The sequence below is a fragment of the Amblyomma maculatum genome, chromosome 2 (assembly GCF_055883805.1).
Source record: "Amblyomma maculatum isolate TAMU_Amacu chromosome 2, ASM5588380v1, whole genome shotgun sequence".
NCBI classification, from domain to species: domain Eukaryota; kingdom Metazoa; phylum Arthropoda; class Arachnida; order Ixodida; family Ixodidae; genus Amblyomma; species Amblyomma maculatum.
The window spans coordinates 206,755,835-206,778,090 of record NC_139345.1 but is presented as its reverse complement, the minus strand read 5'-3'; the positions used below and the strand labels follow the sequence as shown (position 1 = coordinate 206,778,090).

Below are 22,256 nucleotides of genomic sequence, written 5' to 3'. Positions count from 1 at the left end.
AGATGATGACACGGCCGGTCTCGAGGAAGAGGCGGTTAGGAAGAGAGCGCTTCTCATCTCGCGCGCTCTCCATCGAGACCGGCCGTGATGATGAAGAGGAGCTTTTATTGGCTGCTCCTAGATGGCGCGACAATATAATATCTAAAAAGCTTTGACCTCGACTGCATTGTATTGGTCAGTTATTATTTTTTAAACTAATAAGCGACATATTGTTTGCTTTCAGTGTTTTTTGCGTTTTTGCTTTAATCTAAAACAACGCTCGCTAGGCAGCGCGCCCTGTCGTCTAATTCAAAGAATTTCGCCTATAATTTCGCCTTAGCCATCCCTCCATATATACGGCTAGTTCTGGCTTCGGCACCAAAACTTGGCTAGCTAGGTTACCTCCTTAAACTTCCCTTTGGACGCTTGGCCAGTGCATTCTGTGCAGCATAAGTGACGCCTCTCCTGTCCAGTCTTGTGCGCGTTCGCGTGTTATGGTTAATCGTAAATCAGAGCCAGTGACGCTGTGCTTGTGGCCCACCACCCTGCGCACCGATGATTATTGACTTCCGTGCGCGTAGCATGAAATCCGAGCCGCCTGGCAGCGGTCGCCAGCCGAGTGGTCCCTTCTCGGGGGACATGTCCAAGGCGCTCACCAACGGAGACCGGCGACCGAGTGAGGCCGTCCTTCGCCAGGTGAGCCTGGTGGCCGCTTACCACGACCACATTTCGTGCGCCAAGTCAGCCGAGCTGCTGGACGCGATGCCGTGCGAGACGGACCACCTGTACGCGCACTGCGGTGACGATGCGCCCGACGACTCTGAACAGGACCCCCTGCGTGCCATCATCGTGCTGCATACAGACCTCATACAGCACCAACAAGAACTCATCGCCGACCGAGACCGTCAGATTGATGAGCTGCGCGCCCAAAGAGATGAGGTAAGCTCAGGCTGGGCTGCGTTCGAGCTCGGCCGCGGCCACGGCAGCGGCGGTTGTGTTTTGTGCGGACGCTCGCGCCACCTCTTGAGGGCGGCCCCAAGTACGCATGACGCCGCGCGCTCTGGCAGCCCTGTCGTTGCGAGCAGCTTGGGTGCAGAGGGCAAAACACTTGTGTACGACGTGCGCGCTGCTGCCGACAGCGCGGTAGCCGCGTTCGTTGCGACGAGCAAGGCAAGGAAACGCGATGCGATGCCATAAGCGCAGCTCAGTGTACGCTCACGCCTAGCCTGTTTCGAATCAGGAATCATCGCTAGATGTCGCGTGTGCAGTCCGAAACGCATCTAGAGAACGATGCTAACGCAGGAAATCCAGGCAGCTTCGTCCAGTGTAGCGTTTGTGGTTAATGGGCTCTTGACACCGCTCCGTGCGTGGTCGTCGTGGTCGCGGTATCTTTCGCCTGTCACCTAAAAGTATAGGAGACGTTGTTCACCGATCGCTTTAGTGCGCCCGCTTCTCGCGTCTCCGCGTCTCGCGTCTCCGCGTCTGCTCGTGTTGGTGGTGTGCAGTGAGAAGCAGCTGGCCGTTTTTTGCCGCTTCGCGTTTTGTTCCCGTTTTCGTGGTGTAATATCTCCTCTGTACGAATGTTGAACGGTCAATGTGTCTTAAGTATAGTGAACTAGAATATTCTTCTGCCGTGGACTCATGCTGTGCAGTGCCTGTAGATGCGCAGCAGAGCGTCGCAGGCGTTCAGTTTCGGAACGCTCTGGGATTGGTTTGGAAGCACTTCTGCTCAAAGCCTGGGAACTGAAAGCTTTTACGTCACGGCACCTTCGGAGAGGCTTTGAGCGGAACTGCTTCCAACCGATCACAGAGCGTTCCGAACTGAACGCAGTTTTGTAATACCGCCCCAGTATGTGCGACGCGTAGCGCGTCCGCTTCGTTTGTGCTGTGTTCCGGGATTATATCGGTATGCTACAAGCGCCCTAGTTCTGTCCATTCACACTTTCTCGACACACAAAGACGTACGAAGATGCAGGGGCCATAAAATGGAGAAGGAAGAAAAAGAAATTCGCCGCTATATTCATCCCGGTTGTATTATCATAGCGGGAAACTACAATATAGAAAATAACACCGTTGTGTAATGAAATACGACTTGAACAAGCTACCGAGGTAAATTAACATTCCCGAAACCCTCAGTCGATGGAGTGATATCAGGTGTGAATGCATTTCATTTGGGCCCATTGCATAGTATGAAACTCTCGCAGTTCATTGGACATTTTGGGCATCATTTGATTCCTGTTGATAAAGTTTTAGGGGCTTTCAGGGGGAGCCCTGTGCCCATAAATTACATATTTAAGCAAAAAGGCAGCAACTTGCACATTGGTAAATAAAATGCTCAAAATTTAGTGTAGTTACCAAAGTTTGATATGATACTGGGTTATGATATGACTCTTTCTTGGTTATGACAGCTATGATGATACTGGGTGTAGTAGCACCCAGTGACAAACATTGTTCTGAAGTGAACTACAGTGAATAAAGTGAACCATGCTGCAGGCTCTGTTGATATGTAAGGGAATGATTGGTTTGCACACACCCACTCAAAATACTTTCTTGGCTGAAGTGACCCATTACTTCTTGATATGATATGTCAAACGGAACCTTATCAGTGTAAAATGCTTGTGTTGGCCTCACACAGTTACAGAGTAATAATTGATTGAATTCTAAGCCTTTGTTCCCTTTCATACTGATCGACCATGTATTAGAATGTATGGATGAGTGAGAACAGTGCTAATCAGCTGGAAAAATGATTTGGAGTAATGTGACAACACTGGAATACATAAGAGTAGTGTGTCCGGAAATATTTCTTCGAAGCGGAGGGGTGGGGGGGCGGGGGGTTATGCAGTGGTCAGAATATTTCGAGGAGTGTCCCGATTTCGAAACGCGCCCGTGATCAAAGAACAAGAATAACTAGTAAAACCATGGGAAAAGAGTCTATGTTTGCACTATTTCATGACCTTGTGCTGAGACAGCCAGAAGATGCATTTTCATTGCCCCGCCGGGTTGGCGCAGTGGTTACGGCGCTCGACTACTGTTCCCAAGGACCCGAGCCTGAATCCTGCCCTCGGCGGCCGCTTTTTGATGAAGGCGAAACGCAAGGCACCCGTGTGCTGTGAGATGTCAGTGCACGTTAAAGAACCCCAGGTGGTCGAAATTTCCGGAGTCCTCTACTACAGCGTCTCTCATAGCCTCAGTCGCTTTGGGATGTTAAACCCCACAAACCAGCCAATATGCATTTTGATTTATTTGCAAACATTGTAGATATCTTGCATGATTTGATTGGGTTGTTCCAGAATGTTACACATTTAAGGTTAGCCATAAATTTGCTGTAATCTTTGCCTTAATCTGTTCATCTATTGCACTGCTTCCAGTGTATTTGATTAATTAGGTTTTAATGAATACAGTTTGTTGGTAGTATTTGCAGACATGTTGCCAATTTCACCAATGAAAATTAGTACACTGCAGATGTGCAGCTTGCAAAACATTGCTGTGCATTTCTTGCACCATGGAATGCCATGCCTCCTTTTGTCCTGCATGAGACCATATGCGTAGCTGGAGCAGTAGCTTTGTTTGAGGAATAAGCTCAGTAAGAGCCTGGTTTCGAAGGCTTTTTAAAATTTGGATTGGTTTGGTATTATCACGAGCATATACAGTTACAATTATATGAACGTCTAAACACAATAACACAGTGGCAAGTAAGACAAGGAAAAAGCCACTATATTGAGGCTAGACAAGCCCCACTTGCGATACAGAAATACAGCAGTGAAGAGAAGACATCAGCAGAGTAGCAGTCAGTGGCAAAAAGAAGAGAACTAGCTATTTGTTATCAGCAAATTATACGCAAGAAAGACACCAAATGCTGTTGCATAAAGCAATGATACTGATTAAATGTTTTCTTTTTAGCACATGTGTAGTTTATTTAGTTTATTTGTAGTTTATTTAGACTTGGCTGAAACTAACGATCTGCATTCTGTAATCTGTGTGGGGCCTTGGTACAAACCAAATGTCCAGATACTAAGTTGGACAAGGCAAGCTGTTTAACCCTGAAGTTTGCTATGTTTTGGAGTGTTGTGTGTCTTTTATATATTTAGGATATCAATGTTGAGGGAAGTTTGAGCACCTAGAGGATATTAGCTTGAATTACTTGACATTTTGTGTTAAGTAAATGAGTGCGGGTGTAATTTGGTAGATTTGCAATTGCCTGTAAGGGATTTTTCTGCATAAGGACCAACTTTCGAAGAGCACCTTTTTTTCGTGCTGTTTCCCAGTACTAAATGACAGTAAGCATAACTTCAAACTGAAAAGTGCATTATAGAGCAAACACTTTATATGTGTTGGTCACAAATGCCGGCATATTTTCAGCATATCCAAAATCCGAGAAAGGTTAGTACACAAGCACGAACTCTTGAAAAAATGAAATGTCAAGTGATTTCAAAATAGGAAACAATTGAATTTCGGGAATTGCAGGAAAAATGACGCTGGGATTTCAGCAAGTTATACAACTCAGGGGGCTGTTTAACACCTTAGCTTTAAAATCAACCTTTTTACCACGCCATTATATGCTTGAAGTATCTACAAATCCCGTTCGCTAGTTTTCGAAGTATGAGATTGTTGTTGCAAGACGGGAGAAAACGCGGCAAAACTAAGTTTTGCTCCACGTAATGGTGCGCTCCAGTTCGTCCTTTGCAGCGATCCTATGTCCGGACCTATTAATGGGCGGGCGTCGTCAGGTGGGACAGAACATGCAGTGCTGCGACTCCTCGCGTCTTGCAATGCAATATCCTGGTTGCGACAGTACAAACCTTATTGCACGCGCGCGCGCGCGCGCACACACACACACACACACACACACACACACACACACACACACACACACACACACACACACACACACACACACACACACACACACACACACACACACACACACCACACACACACACACACACACACACACACACACACACACACACACACACACACACACACCACACACACACACACACACACACACACACACACACACACACACACACACACACACACACACACACACACACACACACACACACACACACACACACACACACACACACACACACACAGAGAGAGAGAGAGAGAGAGAGAGAGAGAGTCACCGTGTCCCGGGAGCGCGCGAAGAGCAAGGCTTCCCTGCACGAAGTGATACGGAGTGTGTACCGCAAGCACGCAAGGGCGTGCTGTGATCTCTCTCTCGCAGTGACCAAAGGGTTCCTTTGAGAGAGAGTGGGCAACCACCGCAAGGTACGCCTGTTGCGGATCGTTGGATCACGATCGACAGGCTCGAGCTGCGCTCTCAGGTACGACCTGGAGCAGACGAACTCGAGTACACACTGGTCTGCGCGGACGAAGGCCGGCTGACAAGAACAGTAGTGTAGGCACCTTGCGATGTCTCGGAGGGGTCTCCCTGGGCACCGCTTCGACGGCCGCGCGAGCTCATCAGGCAGTGTTATCTCACGGCTGTTTTCGATTGTCGGATGGGAGAGTTGGGGTCGTTTGGGGACGAGGAGCCTTTGACCCAAGGCTGCCGCGGCGCCTCGGGAGGAGTTTGTCGCCCAGGCCGGCTTCTCGGCTGTGTGTGTCTGTACGTGTGCGCGCGTGTGGCCGCGCGGGTGCCCACCCAAGATGAAAGGCGGTGGAAAGTTCCATGTGTGCTGTGAGTGGTGCGTGAGGAAGGGGTCCGCGTGTTGGGCACCGGTCGGCATGGCACCAACACGGAAGAATAACGGGCCGAATGCTCAAGCAGAAGATGAACGCTGGAAGCGCACCAAGCGGTAGGCGAGGATGCATCATCGTCGCCAGGGATGCCCGATGCCGGAGCGGTTCTTCCTGCCCCCAAAGGCGCGATGTGGCGACGTGGACGTCACCGCTGTTGTTGTTCAGCGACGCGCCGTGAAGGAATCAGCGGCGAGTGAAGGGCGGAGTGCCGTCGATTTTCCGCGGCAACACAGTTGCGGACCACGAGAGCGGCGGCGCAGCTGCCAGAGCCCGAAGGACTCGGATTCTGCCACGTGTGCAGGGTGGCAGTGTATTTCCCGGCGCATTATAAGGGACAACTCCACCGGGAAGAAATCAAAACGAGGGAGCACGTTTCCGGGAATATGGGCCGGGTGCTGCTGCCGGCGGCGGAGGGGCTGCGGGACGACGAGCTGGCGGAGCTCTGCCGCAGGCGTGCAGAGACCAGTTCGACGTTTGCTGCACTGTTGGGTGCTGCAACGCCGGCACCGAATCCTGGAGTGGTGACACCGGGACCGCGTGCTCCAACCGCGGCACCATCGAGTTCTTCGAGCAGCCCAGATGAACTCGTATTTGAACTGAGAGACATCTTGTGAGAGCTATATGGATGTTTTTGCGTGGAAATTGTAGTTCTGTTAGTGTGCCATCGTCCGTGTGCTTCTGTCCTCGTTTAGTTTTTCTTATAAAGTTCTTCCGCGTAGTTTTTGCAAATGTAGGCAAATATTTAATCGGATAAAATTGTTCTTGGCTGGAACTGAGTCGTAGTGTGGATGTATTCTTTTCTTACTTTTTATGCATGCATGGAGACCTGCCGCGCTTCCGCTGATGGGTAGGAGGGCAATTAAGGAGAGGAGGATGTGGGATTCGGGCTTGCCGCGACTGCCCTTTGCGCGGCCGCTGCCCGCTTCCCTGTTATTCTCCTCTTACCCTTTCTCCCACCTTAGGCGGCGGGGAGATGTTCGGACGACTTGTCACTGTCGTTCGGCCACAGCTCCGCCCTGGCGTCCCAGTGACTGTTCTCATTGGCGCCTTTTGGCGGGAACACGGCACCGCTTCGACAGCCGCGCTCGCGCGACTGTCCGAGCGGAGCTCAGAGAGAGACCCCTCCGAGACATCGCAAGGTGCGTACGCAACTGTTCTTGTCTGCCGGCCTTTGTCCGCGCAGACCAGTGTGTACTCGAGTTCGTCTGCTCCGGGTCTTACCTGAGAGAGCCGTTGATCGTGATCCAACGATCCGCGACAGGCGTACCTTGCGGTGGTTGCGCACTCTCTCTCAAAGGAACCCTTCGGTCACTGCGAGAGAGAGAGAGATCCCTGCACGCCCCTGCGTGCTTGCGGCGCATTCATTGTCACTGCGTGCGCGCAGGGGAGCCTTGCTCCCGGGACGCGGTGATTGAGTCTGTGTACCGCTGGAGGACGGCGTTGAATAAACGTCTTCTGTGTCACTGGGAGGCTTGTGTGTTGTAGCGAAGCGCTCTCCTCCCTTTGGAGGTTGAGTGCGCGCTGCGGTGTGACAGTGTGCGCGTGGTGACGGCTGATCGGGGCTTCGGCTCGCGCGACGCTCGAACCCGCGGTGGTTGGTGGCCTATGACCACGTAGAAAACCACAAACCATAAGCATAACCACAAGCACCACAACCAGCTACACCGCCAGCTGAACCTAGGCGTAGCCATAGCTATTGCTTTCGCAATTACCAGGCTTAACCAAGCTAAGCCAGTGCCAATTTTTTAAACACTACGTTGAATTTTTTTTAATAGTGCTGGAAGATGGGCACGTACGGGAATGGACACATCGTCCATTGCTGGCTTGTGGTGGAACAAACCAGGATTTTCACACGAAAGAAAGTACAACAAATGCGACCACTTCACAAAACGTGCTGCGGGGCTAGTTGGAGAAGCATGGTTTGCTAACAAGTTATCCAGCGCGACATAAATGACGAGGACACAGGAAAGAAATACACAGGACGGGCGCTGACTCGAACTAATTTAATTAAACGAGACACATTCTACATTTACACACAATGAAGTACGGAGCTCATGCGTGTAGGAAAGTCTCTGGTTGGTTAGGGAGAGCAAACTACATCATAACGTCTATTTAGTAATTTGTATTCGCTGGCTCGCAGGGAGACTGATGCACGTGTCGCCCTTTTCGGTGATAAAAGAACAGGAGCCATACATGAAAAATTTGCCCACGATTCTTCCTAATGCGGAATTTGAGCCCAGAAGTAATTTTCTTAAACGATCTTCGGAGTGGTTAAAACCTCTCCAAACGTGGTGATTCGGTGATTATGCCGAAGACGAAGAAGAAATATATTCACAATATTTACAAGAATAGAAAGGCAAACTGCAAGCTACAGATGTAACGTCACACAGACAAAGGAAACAACTGTAACTTCAGAAGAAAACGATTTCACAAATATTCTGTCTACGGGACCTTATACTTATCGACTGAGCGTCTCAGTTAAAACCTAGGCACTTGTAGACTTACGGGCTAAGCGCGGAGCCCCAACGTAGATTGACTTCTCTTCGGTAAGCGCGGAGCCCCAACGTAGATTGACTTCTCTTCGGTTACCTTCACTTTTTAAGTCATCGGTAACAAAGAGGTAAGAGCGGTCATTTTGGGTGACTTCCCACTTGTGTCATGTAACCAACCAAAAAAGGTCAAGCAGGGTGGGCACTGCCCTGTAGGTTGAGTTCAGCCTCGGACCCAGGGCCCTGCTAACAAAACAGCCCTACTGAAAAAAATTGTATGAGGCAATAACCTCACATTTTCTCACACAGTCTCTCAATTTACGTAAGAAATCACATACAAGTCGCACATAATTGCGTAAGATCTCATAATTTCTTGTACATTAACATATATTATGGAAGATATTTTATGATAATGGTGTGCACCGTAAGAGTGTGATTTGAAGAGATTGTGTGAGGTTATTGGCCCATAGAACTTTTCGTTTTTCAGAAGGGAGAGCCATCATAAATAAATGAAATTGTTACTCTCTCCGATGAGAGAGTCCGCGCTCTTTCCCTTCAGGGTTCAGCTAGGCTCTCCCTCCCACTTTCATTCCCCATTCCGTTGCCCTTTCCACACTTCCGGGTCCCATGAAGTTCCTCAAACTTGTTTCATCCTGCTCGCGCCGGGTCTTAACAACAAAAAGGGGAAACCGCGCAGGCAAAAGGGCTACGTTGGGAGGAAGACCTGTCTGCCACAAATGGCTCAGGAGGGCGCCGTCCGTTTACAAATGTGCAGTGGTACATTTAATTTCTTGGTTGCCACTTTGAAAGGAAAAATACTCCGCACCCCACCCAGGGGATACATACATGAAAGATATCCACCGTGATTGCTCTTCTTTCTGGTAAACATGATTGCTTCCCTCTCTCATCACAACAGCGACAGGTTGAACGTTCCGCAGCTAGCGAGAAAGCGGTCAGCTGAATTGTCGCTGCAGGAGTTCGCTGCTGCGAAAAAGAACACTCAACCCTATCTCCAGCACAGGCGACAATCGCCCCCCTGCAGGACAAGGCCTCTTTCGTGGCAAAAGCAGCATTCACGACCCGGAACCAGTAATAGGACCTAATAAATCTCATCTCCAGCGAGCGCATGTGATACTCGAATAATGCCCTCTGCAGGACAAGGATGGTTCCTCAATTATGGTGCGTCTTTCGTGGCAAAAGGAACAGAATTCGTATGGGTGGCCCTTCAGCAGCTCATAAACTTTTCGATAGATTGAGGCAAAAAATTCGAGCAAGACATGTATGTATAATTACCATGCATGGCAAAATTGCTTTTCAAAAGGAATTGAATTAATTACTAATTTGCTGAAAATTTTAGAAAAGTAATTAAATTTCATTACAATTACTTATACTGAGTAATTCAAGTACTTTTAAATAACTTTCTAGTTTTCATCCATGCAAAAACTTAGTAAAGCTGTTGAACAAACCAACTTGTTCTCCAGACGCGAAGCACACACATTCTTTCGTCTTCCCGCCAAATTCCGTCCCAGAGACCTATTCCTTCCCTCTTTCCTACAGCACTTGCCATTATCAGAACAAGACAACCGCAAAAAAGCAGAAGCAGGGTCGAACGGTCGTGAAATGACCGGCGAACCCGGCGTCTTGCTGGCCCGGAGCTGTCTCCGCCATTTCAAGGACGCGAAGAAGCTAGCTTATTTATTGCTTCCGCAGTTCCAAGAATCGACGTCGGCACCTTGTGCGCACTGCTCAGTAATGCTCACGCTATGGACCCTTCCACCTATATTTCCCCACCCCAATCCTCCCTCGCCCCGTGGTGACGAGTAACCAGGCACCGCTGTGCCCTAGCCGATGCCACAGGGAGTGCCACTGCGCCGCGCTCCCAACTAGTTTTCAACTCCAGCCTTCTTACACCATCTCTCTCTTCGGCATTCCCTTGACGCCTTGCATCCTGCTGCTTGGAGAATGGTTGTCATGGGATAGCCGCACTAGTGACCCTGCTGCAGACGAGTTCTCAGACGCACTGTTCTGCTCAATTCTATCTCCTTTTGCCGATCTGTTACGCTGGCTTCGGCTTGCCGCACGTCGGTCCTGCTTTCGCGGCATTACTTTGTTGTCTATTAAAAGAGTAGTGGCGCGCTTTAGTAAAAGTAATTTCGAAAGGAATTAATTACTTTTGCTGCTAAATTACTACTAGAAGTAATTCATTACATTACTAAATTGCCAACTCAAAAAGTTATTCGTTACACTACAAATTACCGAGAAAAGTAATTAAATTACAGTAATTTCATTACTGTAATTCAATTACTGCCATGTCTGATAATTACAGACAACTTTTTATTTTTGACACATAATTCTCCTTCAAAGAACGCTCCACTCTTGGTTGTCATGAAGGAAGCTTGTGGTCCCTGATGTATTGAGGCGCAGGTGACCGTGCGCCTTTCAGTCGGTAGGTATGCAGTTTGGTTAAACGTTTTTGTTGACCTTCCGTAACTGGTGGGATTTTGTGGCCGCCACTGTTCCGATCGCAAGTTTGAAAGTGTGTGTGATCGGCTTTGGTTCCAAAAGGACCTGAAACCGTGAGTCTCCAGCTGGCGTTTTGAATAACGGCGCGAGTTAGTGTGATGTCTTTGCGCCGTAGTTGTTTCCATGTCAATTCACACTTCATCGCGCATGCAATGTGTGCGGACGTATATTCCTCATCTTTCAGCAACCAACGGTTACAATATCCCTCGAAGCACCTTGCACAACTGAATGCGGTGGTGGTGACAAACATTTATTTACTCTTTGTACAAGGAGGTGTTTGGACCGAGGCCCTCGCAAATCTAGGTGGAGCTCCTACTCCGGAGCCCCAATGGCGTCTAACGCCGCTCGCGCCCTGGCGACCAAGGTCCGCTGGGACTGTAGGTCATGGCAGCTGAGCAGCGCCGCCTCCCATGCCTCCCTAGAAGGGTGGGTAAATAAGGATTGGGAACGGTGGGGATTGGATGGACAGGCCCAGACCACGTGGAAAACGTTCGAGAAGGTCGCTCCACACAGGCTGCAGCCCCCATCAAAATCTGTATTGAAGTGCTTCAAAACTACCGGGCACAAAATTGTGTTTGCAAAAATTTTGAGAAGGAGCCTGCAATGACGGCCTACAATAGATAAAAAAAAAAATCGGTGACTGGCTAGCCGCCGCCGCAAGCGGCGTTGACCTGCCGTCCCAGCTAGGGTCGCTGGTATCGAGGCACCCTAGTCCCAGCCCCGTAGGGCCAGGAACAGCCACCCTTCACCACCTCTCCCCTTTCCTTTCCTGTAAACCAATTATTTTCAGAGCATGTTAAAGGTCTCCAAGTGGTCGAAATTGCTCCGCAGCCCTCTACTACGGCTCTGTTTCTTTCTTTCCACTTTCACTCCCAACCTCCCTACCCTGGCGGTGCGGTTCAGGTGTCCACAGAAAAAGTGTGACAGATACTGCGCCTTCCCCTTCCTGTCTTAAAAATAATTATATGTAGGACGGCAACGAACGCCGATAGAGGCAAACGATGAGAAGCAAATGATAGGAGAGGAAGGGTAGGCTTTCGCCATTTTTGTATTTAGAAACGTCCAAGAGGCTCTGTTTTTTTATTTTTGTTATTTACACCAGCGGATGGAGGAGCTCCGGCCCTCCGTCGCTTGGGAAGGATGGCGGGGGGCCCCGCTTCAGACGCAGGCCGACATAGGTTGACCAGTGGAGTTTCAGGCTAGCTGGAGCTCAGGGTACCTAACGAGGCTAGAAATTCCGGACCCTTTTCCTACAAAACAATAATTTGATGTTGCTAGTACGTTGGATGGAGAGCAGCATATTGGATATTATTTTTCTGTAGACGCATGAGGATCTATTTTTTTTTTTTTGGTACCAGATAATCACCTTGAGGTGTAAAAATTGCATCGAGACAAACGCGTTATTACCTTTCAGAAAGCAGCCGGCTTGAGTGGGGACAATTTTGTTACATTTAGAGATTTATATTAACGCCACTTTTATCCAGTTTGACAACGGACTTTTTTTACAACGCCAGGGCATTTGCATCGGTTCATGTGTTGCTCCTGTTTTGTGCAACAGTTTTCTTTCGTCGATTGACACGATTTCGGTTACCTTATTAACGCGGTAGCGTTAAGGACCCGTGTCGCAGCAAAGTCGGCGGCCGTCGTCCGGCGTTGCCAGTGAGCGAAACATTCCAGAAGCATTAATAAATAAAAACAGTAGGAAAAATCGCCGACCTGAGGAATCGAACGTGGGCCTCCGGGGTGCGAGACAAGCACGCTAACCACTCCGCCACGCCACCTTTTTTTTTTCTTTATTGCATGAATTGGTACAAATACATCAGTAAAAGATCGTGGTTGCCATGCCCCTTGGCTGACAACCGTGTCTAATGGACTTTCATTGCCACAAGTTCGCCCATCAGACTCAAGACCTCCTCCGAAGCGTCTTGCTGCTTCAAAATTTCTTTTAGTTTATACACTTGTTCAACAAAATAATCACATACAGATCGTGCATCGACATCACAGTGTCTATAAGCCATCCTACTCCTCCAAATACTGTGAAGGCCCAATAGCATGATGAGGTCATACTGAAAATCATCATTAACAGCTGTCAAGTACCGAATTCCACGTGGCGTCAATGGCAGGTCTTTTTTAAGTGTCCTTTGTAACACATCCCAGTAAAACACCGCATCCCAACAATCCAGGAACACGTGCTCAACTGTTTCAGGTTTCCTACATAGTAGACAGTTTGAGCCCCAAGGTACAAAAAGGCCCTTTTCTTCCATCCATGTTTTGACTAGGAATATTAGATTCGAGGAATATTATGGTCGCCCGGAAATTATAGAAGAGACTCCTCAAGCTTCCCCAGATTGTCCGAGAACGACACCCATAAATTGAGAGAGCTTGAGGTTGAATGCTCAAATGTTAACGAGCCAGGCGCATCTGCTGCTCCAAGCTCGTAATTCAGGCGCTGCAGGTCCAAACTTGAAACTATCCGAGCACGCACGAAGTGCCTGAGCCGGAACATAACCGAAACTGAATGGACGCTTGTGGAGCCTCCAAGTACATTTTTGTATTTGCCTTGCAACGTTTACGTTGTCTTTTCGCGCCGTCGTTTACGTATGATAAAAGCATGTTATTATATTGGAGACAAAACCTGCGACCGCATTCAAACGGGCAGCGTAATTCGGACAGCATCACTACGGGCGTTGTAGCCTCTTTCTTAGATATCTGTGCTTAAGACAGAACTTCACAGCGAGCGAGGACGCCGACGCACGTGCGACACCACTAGCGGCGGAAAAGGCACTCATGAGCCAAGAAAATTGCTCGGCAGTTGTTCAACAATATTTCAGTCACTAGTTTGCATTACTATGTAATTATTAGATTTATTTTGTGCTTAACACCACTTCGGCACGCGTATTTGGTACCAGAAAAAGCCACATGCTCGTGGCGGACACGCATGCGATTTGACTCCGTTTATTAATTCATAAACCTTTATTCACGAGGATGACCTGAGGCCTAGAGGGGAAGCTGATTGGCCGCTGCCTTTTCCGTCCTCCCCACGAGGTGGCGCCCGCTGTCTTGCTGATGTCAAATTGTCGTCATCTTGAAAGAACGGTTCCCGAAAGGAACCTCCGCTGGATGCGGCCCTTGAACGCGTCCATGGAACGCCACGCGACAAGAGTGGTGGTGTACCATCCAAACACACTTGCCGTAGAAAGTGTAACAGATACCATACATTTTCTTTCCTGTAAGCCGATTATAATATGTAGCACTGCAACGAACGCCGATAAGAGGCGAACGATGAGAAGCAAATGATAGGAGAGGAAGGGTAGGCATTCGCCATTCTCCTCTTAAAAGACACCGCGGAAGAGTCGGCGGTGGCCTCGGCCCTCGGCGCGCCAGCTGTGCACCGTGTGACGTCGCTCCCTCCTGGTGCATGCGCAGCTGGCGCGGCGGCGGCACCTCCGAGTCAGTCGCGCAGCGGAGGAGGCGATGGCGGCTCCAGCTGTGCTCCATGTTACGTCACTCGCTCGTCGCTCATGCGCAGTTGGGGCTCACCGGAGCTGCGCGAAATCGCTGACCTAGCGTAGTGTTGCAAAAAAGCAATGACTTACATAGGGCAAACTGGACGTTGCTTGAATGTCCGACTTCAGGAGCACCGCGCAGCCGTTGCGGCATTGGCGGGGGGCGGCGAACTGGCAAAGCATTGCCGTCATTGCCGTAACTGCACGCCCAGGTTCCATGACGCAATTGTTCTGAAAAAAATTACCGAACCAGCTCAGCAGGGAAATTTTTGAAATCTATAGCATAAAAAAAGAGAATGACCGTTTTATAAGCACTACTTCAGTTTCGCTTTCCACGAAGAGTTCAACTATCTAGACGCTAACTTGTGCCACGCTCGTCACCGCGCATGTATGGTATGATGTCTGTTGTTTGTCAGGTGTGATTAGGAAACGTGGATAAATGTGGTTTTCCTTGTAGTAAACCTTAGTTGAAGTTCCGCGTTTTTGTTATGTGTTATCTTCTCTTCGTCCCTGTCGCTTCGCGCGGTTGCAATATGCATTTCATAGTCAAGCACCAACTAGCCCGCTTTCGTCTATTGCATGTGCTGGGAAGATTTGTTTCTCAAACGTTCGAGCATTTCTCTAAAGCGAAATGTGCTCATTACCACTGCTACGAATGCGCAGAAGCCTGCAACAGGAAAGAAAAGAAGAAAAAAAAAATGCATATATGGGTTTAACGTGTCATGCGACATCGGCTATATGACGGAGGATGCAGGGGCGGGCCTCGGTGTCGTTGACCACGTGGGATTGTTTAATGTGCAGTCAAACCCCACAGCCGAGAAGCCCCTTTCGAAATGGCCGAGATCGAACCCCCCTCCCCCCCCCCCCCCCCCCGTTCTCGAAATCAGCATTTGAGCACCTTACCATTGAGACACCGCGACATAGGTTTAACAGAAAAAAAAAAAAAAAAACTCAACTCAGACAATTGTGGACACAGGTTGGTTTGTGGGGTTTAACGTCCCAAAGCAACTCAGGATATGAGCGACGCCGTAGTGGAGGACTCCGGAAATTTCGACCACCCGGGGTTCTTTAACGTGCACTGACATCGCACAGCACACGGGCGTCTTGCTTTTCGCCGCCATCGAAAAGCGGCCGCCGAGGCCGGGATTCGATCCCGCGTCCTTGGGAACAGTAGTCGAGCGCCGTAACCACTGCGTCACCCCGGCGGGCAATTGTGGACACAGGTGGCACAGATCGGCTTGTTCAAACTGGATTTTGCTATGCAGCAGTCTACGGTCGCGTGTTTCAGCAGTTGCGGCATTCCAAACATAAACGGGAATATACGTTGGTTGGTTTTTGGTTTGTGGGATTTAACGTCCCAAAGCTATGAGAGACGCCGTAGTGGAGGACTCCGGAAATTTCGACCACCTGAGGTTCTTAAAGGGCCACTGTCCAGGGAAGGACCTTTTAAGCAAAGGAGCCCAGGTTGTTTCGATCAGGTACCGAAGATAGTCTGTGCAAAATGCTACAGTGACACGCGCGCCGCAAATCAACGAAAATACAAATCAAAGCTCTCTCATGCTCTCCTTCGGGAAGCCAGCTCCCCCTTTTCCTGCGCTGGCCCGTCAAGCCATAGTTATGACGTTCTTCCAGATAACGGCGTCCATTGGTCCGTCACGCTGACTGACGGGAAAAGGATGGGTGTCTATCGCTCGCTGCGCGCTTTTCCCTCGCCACGGCCAGACTGAATCCAGCGGCGCGCGCTCCCTGCCCCGTTCTTTTTTCTTTCTTTCTTTCTTTTTTTTTTCTTTTTTTTTGCGAACGCGGAGTTTTACGTCCCACCTCCCGCCAAACGCGGAGGAGGAAGGGGAGTTTGTCTTGCGGAGGCTAGACGACCTCGGGCAGGAGAGTGAAAAACCTTTGCTAGGGAATGGAAGGAGAGAAGCATGACAGAATCGGGTGATTGCGGTGGCTGTAACTGCGTTAATGGTTACTCTTTTCAAAAACATTTTGCGGCCTTGCGTTCTAGGGGCGAAGTCTCACAGTCACCGAGGAAGAAAATATTTTCGACCGGAGGGTGGACAGTGGGCCTTTAACGTGCACTGATATTGCACAGCACACGGGCGTCTTGCTTTTCGCCGCCATCGGAAAGCGGCCGCCGAGGCCGGGATTTGATCCCGCGTCCTTGGGAACAGTAGTCGAGCGCCGTAACCACTGCGCCACTCCGGCGGGGCGGGAATATACGATTTTTGAGCATTTGCATTAAGTTGTATTGACGGCAGCAATCTATTTTGCTTTGACACGGCGCCTAACGTCAGCAGCGCTTCGTTCGAGACACCGCTTGTCAAAGAATCTGTTGTTGTTGTGGCTGTAGGAGGAAGGAAAAGAAAATGCATGGGCCTGCTACTGGCTCAGCTGAGCCACCTCCGCTGCCTCGTGCGGACAGAAGAGAAAATAGAGAAGAGAGAAAAAGAAGAGGGAGAGAAAGACGCGCGCCGCATCAACAGCCGTCGTCCACCACCGAATCAGTGGCGGATGCAATCACATACCTCCTCCCATATCATATACTCACTCAGCGCCAAACAGAGCAGGCGGACATCCTAATACGCATGGCCGTAACCTCCGCCCTACGTCTTCCACGGACGGTTAGCACAGAACGTCTGCTGGCCACTGGTACTCACAATACTGTGAACAAATTAATAAAAGCTCAACGCACCAACCAATTAGTCCGCCTGAGTCGCACGGAACCAGGACGATGCCTACTGCGACAACTCCGTCTCAAACCACCCATCGCCACCCCAACAAGTGCTACACCTTTCATGATCTCTCCGGGCACGCAGGATCACATATACCAGAAGCCCCTACCACGCAACATGGGCGCTTGCCTTTATCAGGGAAGGCGAAAAGTTAGAGCCAGCTATTACACCAAAAGATACCGCTCTGATATCCTCCATGTCGACGCGGCAGGGAATTCTAAAGTAGGATTTTTCACTGCAGCCGCTGCCTACGAAGATGGCTGAGTGGGGGCCGCCGCCACTATCCGAACTAATTCGCCCGCAGAAGCGGAAGGAGCCGCCATCGCACTCGCGCTTGCCCATTCAGCCATTGACATTACCGAAATTTGTACAGATTCTCAGGTGGCATAACGCCACTACCTAAACGGCGTGGCTACACCGGCCTCGCATCATATTCTTGCCACCTCTCTCGACCGAACGGTTAATCTAACGTGGATCCCAGGGCATGCCTCGATCCCCGGTAATGAGCGCGTTCATGCGCTGGCTCGAGAACTCTCTACCCGAGCCCCGGATGATCAGGCTCCCAACTCCGCGCAGGAGGCCGCATCGGTTCTTTCTACATACCACCAAATCACCACATTCTACAAACACAACCGCATGACACTGCCACCACCCCACAGCACCTTGTCGCCCTTATCCGGTGCAACATGGCGACAATTGCAGACGGATTGTTTCATTTCCCCCTACCGTCTCTCATGCCTTCACCCTGGCTTGTCCCCTCACTGCGACACCTGTGGCGAGACCAAATCCTCACTTTTCCACTACCTGTGGGAATGTCCTTCCCCCAAAGGCAGTGCCCCCCATCTCCCATCCCACCTTTTCTTCCTGGGAGGCTGCTTTGCGGACAGCTCAACCCGCCGGTCAGAAATGGCTGGTAGATCGGGCTCTATGTGAAGCAAAAGCCCGTGGACTCCTGGACTAGTAGGGGACCACCCTGGAATACTTTTTTTTTTTTATTAAATAAAGTTGTTTCCATCCATCCAATGGCAGCCTACAACAGATAAAATTCAGTGGCAGGCTAGCCCCCGTCGCAAGCGGCGGTGACCTACCTGTCCCATCAGGGCCACCCTTCACCACCCCTCAAAGAATCTCATGCGCCGAAGACCGCGACTGATGATGCCTTTTCATAGAGATAATTTTTTTTTTTTAATGGAGCGTGGGGTAAATGCGCTGTTCATATTTCTTTTTGCAAGAGGCAGATAGGTAAGCAAAAGCGCATAGGAATCGCGGAACAAACAAAAACTCTTGTACACGCCGCATGCGCGCATGTAAATCACTGCGGGCTAGCACGCGACGCACGCATCCACACTGGGTATAGGGTTCGCCGCTATGCCACTAGGCGATTCTGTTCGATATCGAGGCCAATAGACCTCTCCCTGTTTGCAAACAATATGACGTCACGAAGGCACGTGACAAGGGGTGCGCGCCGAAGAAAAACCGGCTTGGTGGGCAAAAGCGTTCTTTCCAGCCGGGTCTCCCTGCTGCAAGGCGCGTCGGGGAGCTGCCCATCTCTGTGCAGTTTTTGCCTCAAATTGTTCGTTAGCCATATTCAGTTCCGGCACAATATGCAGCACTCCTTACCGATTCTCATTTTGAAAAAGATAGTCTCGACAAGCATGCAATTATTTTTCTGTTCCTTGAACTGGCGTGGCCCGTTGCGGACGATCTGAAGTTCTATCAAACGCTTGAAGCGCTTATGACTTAAGCATGCTGGAAAAGGGGTCAATGCAAGCCTATCACAGGCATCGTTTTTTTTTTTTTATATGTCCTTCACAAAACTGACTGCTGGGCCCCACGAAGCGTCGGTAGTTGTGGGAGAAAACAGCAGCGCACGCGCGATATAATTCGTTTTTGGCTGGGTGATGATTTCTCTCCCAAGTACAGACATTTTTAGTTTGCGTCTTGTTCGGACAGACAAACAAAATATGTTATTGGTACTTGATATTCAGTGAGCGGGCGGGAAAAAATTATATCCGCCTTGTCCTGTAATTCAGTCACCGTGTCACGAGGAAGTGTGATTTTTCCCCGCTGCTAGCAATACGACGCGAATGGTTTGGTTTGGGGTTTAACGTCCCAAAGCGACTACCCTAGTCAGACGGACACGCTAACCGCGGTTATGCTTAACTACGGTTAGCCGGAAGAACCGTGGTTACAGGAAACCGTCATCTCGCCGCTGCCACACGGGGATTAGGCCCACCGTTCGGTGGTTTGACAGCGATCACGTGGTTTCCAAATAGACAACCAAATTGCCATTAATTTCTTACAATAAACGACTTAATAACACTACACGGTAATGTTTTTATCCACAATTTATATGCACGTTGTGCAGCTACACGTGAATGCGCTATAGGGCCCTTCGTCCATGGCTTGCAGGCCAGCGTTGAGGTCGGCAGCAATCGCCGCATAAATGCGTGCGTTTCTCGTACAGGCCCGCAAAGCGTGGAGCCTATCCTCCTACAGCCGTATTAAAATCATCGTTGCTTCATGCGACCACAGAAGTCTCGTAGCTGCAGCCGGAGATGCCAGAGATGCAGGAGGCACAACGCACGTACCACTCAGAGACGCCGCCATCTTTACTCTGGTTCACGGTTTGAGCGATGAAACCGAGGTTGCCCAGCTCGGTTCGCGCCAACCGTAGTTAGCGGGCTAACCGCGTTCGGTTCCGCCGTGTGAACAACCGTAACCGCGGTTACCGATAGCTACGGTTATTGTAACCGCGGTTAAGCATGCCCGTGTGGTTACGCTTAACCGAGGTTACCGAACTTAACCACGGTTAACCGCCAATCGCGGTTAGCTGTGCTTACACAGCTCGCCGGCGTTCTCGGTTACGGCCGCCATTGCCCATAAAGTACAACCGAAGCGACGCGGTGATTTAAGGAACGAAGCCGCATTTACAAATATTTTATTTATAATGAAGTTTCCGGAGTGCCGTCCGGCAAGGCGTCAACAACGCGGTGAAGCCCCGCACGATGGCAGCACCTCATCGACCATCGTAAACACCGCCGCGTTGGCCCCTCCTCCCGCAGACCGTACGCGAACGACACGGCGGTTCGCTAGCGCCGATGTCAGAAACAAAGCGTGCTAAATATATTGGCATCTGGAATACTGAGCCGAATATCAGAATTGGATCACTCCTGATCACTGACCAGCGGCAAATTGCTGGCAAGACCGATAACCGCGATACTATCAAGTTTCTGTTCAAGACAGCTGCCGCCGGTACATTGCGGCTCACCGTTCTGCTTATACTAGCTCTGCGATTAATGTATCGCCAAAGTTTATCATATTGTTATTTTACGGCGGCAGAATAGGATTCACAATAAAGATGTTTCATGAGTGCACCATTTCGACAGCGTTGATCAGTTCCAAAGCGCCGATCGCCGCGGCTTCGAAGAGAAATAATTTAAGCCTATCGACGGTCGCACCCCGCCGTAGTTCGCCGCGCTCGCTCGCTTCACCGCCGCGGTAAGTGTAACGTACCTCAGCTTGCTCGCAGCATCCCGCACTGCAAGCGTTGCGAATTTGTGCACTTTCATTATAAAGCTAAGAGCGCGCATTTTCTGACGTTCCGCGCTCAGCACCAAGCCGCACAAACGATACTGCAAACACAGGACGGGGTTTCAGTATGCAGACGTTTGGCTGTAGGCTGTAACCGAAGACGCCGGGCGGCACAGTAGACACCGGCTATTCAATACGGGCAAACGAGTACACTGCTGAAGCAGACACGCTCGTACGCTTCGCGCACTCGAGTGCCGACGAGCAGCCTCCGTCAACAGACGCCGCCATAACCTCGGTTAACGACGCAAACCGAGGTCGCCAAACTCGGTTTGCGATAACCACGGTTAGGGGTGTAACTGTGGTTTGGTCTGCCGTGTAAACGGGCTAACCACGGTTTCGCGTAACCGCAGTTACGCTAACCGTGGTTAACTCTGCCCGTGTAAAGAGGGTATAAGGCTATGAGAGGCGCCGTAGTGGAGGCCTCCGGAAATTTCGACCACCTGGGGTTCTTTAACGTGCACTGACATCGCATAGAACACGGGCGCCTTGCTTTTCGCCTCCACCGAAAAGAGTCCGCCGAGGCCGGGATTTAATCCCGCATCCTTGGGAACAGCAGTCGAGCGCCGTAACCACTGCGCCACCCCGGCGAGAATGTCCTACGGTATGGAAAGTTATGAAGCGCGTTTCGTACCACATAATGATATTCATGCAGCACGTACAAATATTCGTAAGTGCACATAAATGACCACTTTTCGATCGGGACTGACAGCATTTGAACGCGCTATATTACGATTCCGTTTAGGGATGTGGCTATACTTGAGCGACGCAATACCTGTAACAGATTTGGCCCTGCTGTAGTGGAATAAATTCGAGCAAGAATCTCTCAAAGCGCTGCCACTGCCTTTGAGAGCGCGATTGGTCAGCACGATTCTCTCGGAGGGCAAATTCCTTCTCCCAGAAAGTTTGTCGCTTTGCTCTTTGCACAGCTGAAAAACACATTTCATCTTCAATCGAATATCGCATGACACCGCGCGGGAGCTTGATGGCATTGAGGAAAACACAGCGAGTTGTCACCAGACGAGACCAAATCAAATCCTCTGCCAGCAGCCGAATGTTTTGCCCACCAGGCTAAACCACGTGGCGGCCGCCCCCTTCACTCCTCCTCCGACACGTCATTCGTGACGTAGGCCAGGAGAGGTCTATAGAGGCTTTCGCCTCATTGCACGGTAATGGTTAAAGCGCTAACCGCACTGAGGCGACAACTTTTTTGACCTTGAAAAAGCCTACGACACCACATGGAGGTTTGGGATCCTGCGGGATTTGGGAGAGCTTGGAATTCGCGGCAGGATGCTAAAATGTCTAGCTGACTTTCTACATAGTCGATCTTTTCAAGTACGTCTTGGTTCCATACTTTCTAAAAACTTCACACAAGAAACTGGTGTGCCCCAAGAGTGCATTTTAAGTACTATACGTTTTTCATAGTAAAAATGAACTCTATAGCTAAAATAATACCGAAGTCCATTATGTACTCAGTTTACGTAGACGACTTGCAAATTGCGTGCACATCATCAAACGTAGCAACATGTGAGAGGCAGATTAAGCTAACTGTAAATAATCGCATCATGGGCAGATGAAAATGGTTTCAAGTTTTCCACGCAAAAGTTTGCGGCTGTTCTCTTTTCTCTTAGACGAGGACTGCACACTGACCCCACCATCTACCTAAATGAAATCACACT

The 22,256-nt window shown here is 49.9% G+C and overlaps 1 protein-coding gene across 2 annotated transcripts in view; it reads left to right on the top strand.

The window, feature by feature from the left end:
* Positions 1–363: 363 nt before the first annotated feature.
* Positions 364–22,256, top strand: part of LOC146201120 (uncharacterized) — a 122,688-nt gene continuing 100,795 nt past the window's right edge. For both annotated transcript variants that reach the window (XR_014705292.1, XM_084595647.1), the window contains exon 1: positions 364–918. Coding sequence is in view for 1 of the 2 variants with exons in the window: in XM_084595647.1 (XP_084451773.1) it covers positions 535–918 (384 nt within the window). In the remaining variant the exon portion in view is untranslated. The remainder of the gene's footprint in view (positions 919–22,256) is intronic.